This window comes from Athene noctua, chromosome Z (assembly GCF_965140245.1).
Source record: "Athene noctua chromosome Z, bAthNoc1.hap1.1, whole genome shotgun sequence".
NCBI classification, from domain to species: Eukaryota; Metazoa; Chordata; class Aves; order Strigiformes; family Strigidae; genus Athene; species Athene noctua.
Window position 1 is genome coordinate 15,436,680 of NC_134077.1, and position 6,511 is coordinate 15,443,190.

Consider the following 6,511-nt stretch of genomic DNA (forward strand, 5'->3'; position numbering starts at 1 on the left):
AGTCAAAATAATAAACAATACTAATATTTTTGTATTTTATTTCAATTTCAGATTGCATCTATGATAATGACTGATGTAGAATTCTATGCAAGTAATAGCTTCATTGAAGATCAAAATCTATTTTGGACTTCCTAATTGTGAAAGCAAGAAAAGTCACTAAATCTGATTATAAGTCAATGGGTTGCACTCTTCTAAACGTACTATTAACCTTTTTTTAGGATTTCAGGGGTTTGTCACCTCTTGCATTGTATGACATTTGTATTGCCATTTATCTGAGTAATTAAAATTCAGGGAATATGAGCTAAAGTTAAGATTATCATTTTCAACTTCTTTTCCACACAGTCAATGTAAAAACAGTTCTTCAATTAGCTACACCCAAAGAGGCCAGTTCAGGTCTATGAAGGGAACAACAGACTCTGGGAACAGGTTTTACTCTGGCTCTGGTCTATTAAACACCAGACTGCCACTCTGGGGAGGGCAGTATCCTGAAAATAAATGCTTCCTTTGGTGATAACATCCTGTTGTGAAAACAGGAAATCAAAAGTGGGCATCAGAGAAGACATCATCATTGCTGACCTGCCACTCCAACTGCAATAGCCTTAGCTATACTGACATGTACAGCCATTTACCACTATTGCTGAAGTTTCTTTCTCTACGTTGTACTAATGATAGAATACCATTTTCTAAAATTCATTTGACCATTTTGTAAGTAATTTTTGACTAATATTAATAGTAAAATAGTAATGATGTTATATGTGTTACATACATCACTCTGAGATATAAACCATAGATGAGTCTACTTTATAGTATAGTGTTGCTCAAAATTTATTCAAAAAATTTAGGTTAATACTTAATTTCTGTTTAGTTTGAAACAGTTTATATGTTTAGTTTATATGTTGTTGTCGTCACTATAGTAATTTAGGCATTAAAATGGACCTATAAACTGATCATAAACTGGTTTGGAATCACTTCTAGAATATACATGTAGATTTATCATTTTGATACTATCTTTTTCTTCTAAGTACTGTATTTTGTACTAGACTTGGCTAAATGAGAGTATAGAATTTAAATGTTTTAATGCTTATCCACTGTGGAAACAACATTTATTCCTAAAGATCACTGGTGATGCTGTTCTTTGAATGAGCAAGTAGCAAATCAAAGTAAAACGAAAGGATGAATCATAATAATAAATATCACTTTGCACTTACATATCAGAACTCACTGGAAACCAAAACACATTTACAGTGCACTCACAATAAAGAGGGTGAGCATGCAGAAAATGGAACATGTATTTGTAATGCATGATGCTTTTGCTGTAGTGCAAGAATACTGAAAACCTGCAACAACCAATGTGTCTGGATCAGTGTAAGCAGCTCCTCTTGATCATCAAGTATCCTACAGTCCTCAAGGATACAGTGCAATGTAGCAAGACAGCAGGTTTAGCTTATAAACATAAAAACATTTTGTCTCTGTTGAAGTGAGTCTTGGTCCCAGCAGAACTGAGATTTCACCTTACACAAGTGCCTTTCATTGATGGTTCAAAATACAGTAAATTTCTAAGGAGGTATAATGCTATGGGGATATCAAACATAAAATTAACTGTAGAGATAATAGCCTATAAGCTATTTTATACTGTATTTAAAATCACTGATAATACACTGAAAAGCTATATGTAAACTTGAGTTTCCTGTCCTGTATTTTCTAGTCAACCAGCATCCAGGCATACAAATACCAATTTTATGTGTAAACATCAGCACCAACACCCAAATTTCAAACACGACCTTGTATATTAAGTACAATGAATGCGTCTGGCTATTTGGCTATGTCACTGCTGGTCGTTTATTTATTTTTCAGGGACATTCAAGAGGATATCTGCATTAAATTAGTGATATACCAAAGAACTGAGAGGGAATGCAGACATTTAGAAATGCACAACCACTTGTCAGTTAACAATAGGATAAACAGTTTCATGCTTTACACAGCTAATTATCTCAAATAGAGTTTGTGTTAAATTCTAACATATATGCCCAGTCTTGGTTTAGTTTTAACTGCTGGTAGAATTTCATGTGTTGCAGCAAGACAAACAAAGGAACTTCCCTTCTGAATATCTTGTAATAAAGGACTTTGCTAGAACACAAATCTCTTTTTTCCCCCTGAAAAACAAGTGAATTCTATTCTTTGTAAGATTTTTTGGTCATATATTATCCATGTTCTTAGCCTTGATGCGTTGTAGGTACTGTATTTCCTTACTAATTATACTGGCTGAATTGGTTGTATGATACATTAAATCATCAAAAGAAATAATCATATGATACTTTAAGCTGAAAATCTGTGTCTTGGACAGATCAAATATAATATAGGGTGTTGAAATGTATTTATAAGGTACGACACACTGAAAAATAAGTGGTATTGTATGTTTTTTCTTTTCATTACTTCACCAATACAATTAACTGGATGCATTTTTTTTCTTTCTCTGAATAAAAAGTGTGCTTTCTGACAAGAAACGTGGGTACATCATTTTCTGCCAATGTAGAAGAAGAGTAGCTGAACAATAACTTCTGAAAATTACCACTGAGCAGCAAACAGAGTAAAAATCAACTTTATTATTGCTGCAAAGGCAGCACAAGTACAATGTGGCATTTATTTGTCAATCTAGATACTATCCAGCAAGTGAAATGCAAGCAGAAAATCTTCCAGACAGGAAAATCTATACTTAGGCAGTTTAAGGAAGTCTGTATTTTAAGGGTTTCTCACCTGTAATTTATTATCTTTAAAAAGTCATAAAGAAAAAAAAAATGAAATATGTTCTCTCTCTTGAATTTTTTCCCTCTCCAAACTCAACTATAATCCTGGAGTATTTGGCTGTGCCTGCTAAAATATTCAGCAGTGAAAACATAAAAATATTGACAGAAAAATTAGACTGTTCATTAGATTAGAACACCCCAGTTAAGGTAAACAGAGCTGGTTCCATCTGTGTTGTACCTCTACACTCCCAGTAAACAGGCTAAGCAAAACTGGGAGGGCAAAAAAGACTAATCCAGGAGTTTTAAAGCGTTTCTCTGGTGTTACCGCAGGCGCTGGACTGCAGGAATGCAGCTGATCTCCTGTGCATTCCTGTGTAAGAGGTTTATATTCTCGCTCCACATTAATTGCATATCCCTTGGCTACTCCTCCCATGGTGGTAACAAAACCCTCCTCTATGTGTGATTTTCTTGCATAATCCACCTCCACTGTGAAGATCAGTGCTTTGGGAAGGAAAATCAGCAGAGAAACCTAGATTCACTGTGTGAATTAGATTAGCCTGTGCCCACTACATTGCTTCATGACAGATACATGTGTAAATGTGTGGGGGGGTACACGTGTGTGTGTGTCTGTGTCTGCCTGCGTATATTTTATGTCAGATAAGACAACTTCTGAGGATACTAGTGGACCCATGAAAGGATACCCAGCAGCCCCAGATCATCCTACATGGAAAAGTTTTTGCATGCAGCTTCACTACAGAGAGAAGCACTCAAATGCTCGGAGGTGCAAGAAATGAGTTTGTATTTGCACAGCCTCAGTTCTGCCTCCTTGTGTGGATAAGTCTTTAAATGCGTGCCCAGACTATAATTACATGATGGCTCAGTATTTTTTTCCACAGGATCCCCGCCTCATTTAGTGCATGGGCTGGATGAGAGTTAACAGAAAAGGCAGCTGTTCAGCCCTGCTCATTCAGGTTCTGGCCACTCCTTTATTTAGTGCAAATCTTCCCAAGCCTGTGCTGCACCCAGAACTATTAGTTTCTCATGGCATTCATCACAATGATATCTTAGATCCCCATGAATAGTAATGGATTTATCTTGTGAAACAGAAAATATTTTATCCCCATTTTTAATGTCTGAAAGGAAGGCATGACAGAGAACAGTTTGTGGCACATACCCATTAATCCTGTATATAAACCTAAACTGCTAAAGCTAAATTAATTGTATTTTTAGTACTTTCCTAGATTAGAACTCTCACTCCTCTTTGCCTCTACTTGTGATTAAACACAAGAGAGAAAACACCTTGTGTTTAAAGAGTTTTAGCATTCAAAATGTGTATTTTAAATATACCATGTTTACAGTAATAAAAAGGAGGCAGATAGGGGATAGTGGTAATTTAAATAATAGTTCAGATTGTATTCTGAAACAATAAAAACTGGGGACAAATTCTAGAATTGAATGGTCTATATTAATGGACACTTCATCATTTGCTGTCTCCCAATTCCCATCTCGACAGCAAGCTGTTGTCATGGTTTTGAGTCAGGTCTATGGTTTTTGCCAGAATTAAACCCTTATGTGCATATGGTCTGGGAATATGCCATGCTGAGGCACCCAAACCAGCTCTGAAAGAACTCACCCAGGATAGCCCTTCATTCACCAGGATAGCTTTCCAAGCCCTCCAACTGGACTACTCAGCCTGGCTAAGAAATGAGGTAGTAGTGCAGCTGAAGGCTCACACTAAGCAGTTTCCAGCATCCTAGCCAGCTCGAAGAGTTCTCTGTGCCACTCAGGTTAGCCACGGTACTGCAGAATGCCACTGCAGTGTGTCGTAGCCTTGTGCAGAGCAGCAGCATGGTAGCCCCAGGTCCTCTTCTTTGCCTGGGTGGGGCAAAATTACAATGATCTCACAGAGCCTTTCTTCTTTGTTTCATTCTAGCTAGCTGGCTTCTGAACTTACATAGAATTTGTTAAATTTTCTCTATTTGCCTTCTTCTAAAGCACTTTGAAAGAGAGGATTAAGGTGTTATTAAAAGTACAGAGTTTCCTGCTCAAGGCTTTTTATGTTGTGGGCCTTGTTGAAATGAATATAGGAAACCACCCGTTTATTTTTTTTCTTAACACACAGACATAAATATTGCTTAAACTTTAAATGTTCACTGTTAGGCAGAAAGGAAGTATGCAAAATGTCAACACGAATGTGAATGTAATGTGAATTAGGTGGATACCAAGGGTTTTAAGAAACTTTACATAATTTGCATTTTCAGTAATATCACCAAATCCTACAGTTCAAGCATCATGAGAAAAAGAAAAGAAAAATCAGCACTCGATTTTTTTCCTGCCTTTTAATTCTTTTTTTGGCCTGATTCCTGATTTTCAGTTCTTAGCACAAAAAGCTGCCTGATCCTTCGATTGCATGTGGGTACACTTCAAGTGGAAAATGTACACAAAACACAGACACAGAATCCAGGGCTCCCATCCCCTTTCCTTGCTGACAGAAGGGACACCCTGCCAAGCTCCCTTCCCTTTTCCTGCATCTCAGCTTCTTTCACATTCTCCTGCCCAGGATGATGCCATCACACACCTTTCAGCTCATGCAGGTAAGCCCAGTTTCCTCTTTAGTACTGATCCAAAGATATCTTTATTTTTTTGTTGTCAGTGCCTCCTTTTACCACCTGAGATGTTCTGCTTGCTTTCTCGATTACTTCCTGTTTCCTATAATTATTCCTCTTTTCCTTGTTCCTCTGACCATGGCTTTCTGTCCTTTGCTTTTGCTTCCTTGTTCTTTTCTCTTTTCAACTTTTTAAACTGCTCCCCTACTTCTGCATTCTTGCCCCTGGCGCTTTCATTTTTATCTCATTTTTGAAAGCGGCTCTATTTTAAATGCTCATTTTCCATGCAAGATTCCTAACTCTGTGGGTGACACCAGCAGAGGTTTTATTACTCACCAACCACTGAGAAGATTTACAGTTCTTCTATTTTGTGTTCTACGTTGTTTATCCCAGCAAGGCCGAGCAAGCCTTCCTTCTGCCCTCAGTATTTGGAAGGGGAGTGTCCAGTACTTAAGTTGGGATGCTATTTATAAGTAAGCATGACTACTGCCAGTTAAAATAAATAAATAAATACATAACTTTTCTATCCCATCCCTTTTTCTGCTCCCATATTCATAGCAAGCTACTTGCTTCCGGTCATGTAAGAGGCTGAAGCCTGTTCTAATGATATCCACTGACTGATGACCATTTCAGATATCGAAATATTTCAGTATGAATATTATATTGTATAACACCATTGCTGTTAAAATGTTAGCCAGCCTTTCTTAGCTAGTGCCCAAAGAAAATGTTAGTGGGCTTCCTCAGTTTTTAAAAAAAGACCATGAAGACTTACAACAATAGTTTGTGCTGCTATATGGATGATAAATTATCTTTACTTCAGTAGGACTATGCAGCGCAGAATGCTGTGAAAAATCTTACATAAATGGGTGCTTAAATGGGAGGTTGCACTAATTAACAATCTAGTTAGCAACCTGCACAGTTAATCAGGAAGACTTGTTTGCATCACTTGACATTGTGTTATTTTGCAGCTGGTTGTTGTTGGTTTAGTATGATACTTAATGCTGCTCTTGCATAATTTTCTCCCATGCACTGTATGTTCATTTTTTAATTTCTTCCATTATTGGATACTGAAGAAATATTAGCTTTTTACCCAATTGTAATCAATTAATATTTCTATTAATACTTTTTATTTCTAGCTGGATTTAATGGTATTATATTAAT

The 6,511-nt window shown here is 36.8% G+C and overlaps 1 protein-coding gene across 1 annotated transcript in view; it reads left to right on the plus strand.

The window, feature by feature from the left end:
* Positions 1-623, plus strand: part of FYB1 (FYN binding protein 1) — a 65,553-nt gene extending 64,930 nt beyond the window's left edge. The window contains exon 19 of the mRNA XM_074932207.1: positions 52-623. Coding sequence (XP_074788308.1) covers positions 52-74 — 23 coding nt within the window. The 3' untranslated portion in view covers positions 75-623. The remainder of the gene's footprint in view (positions 1-51) is intronic.
* The last annotated feature ends 5,888 nt before the right edge of the window (positions 624-6,511 follow it).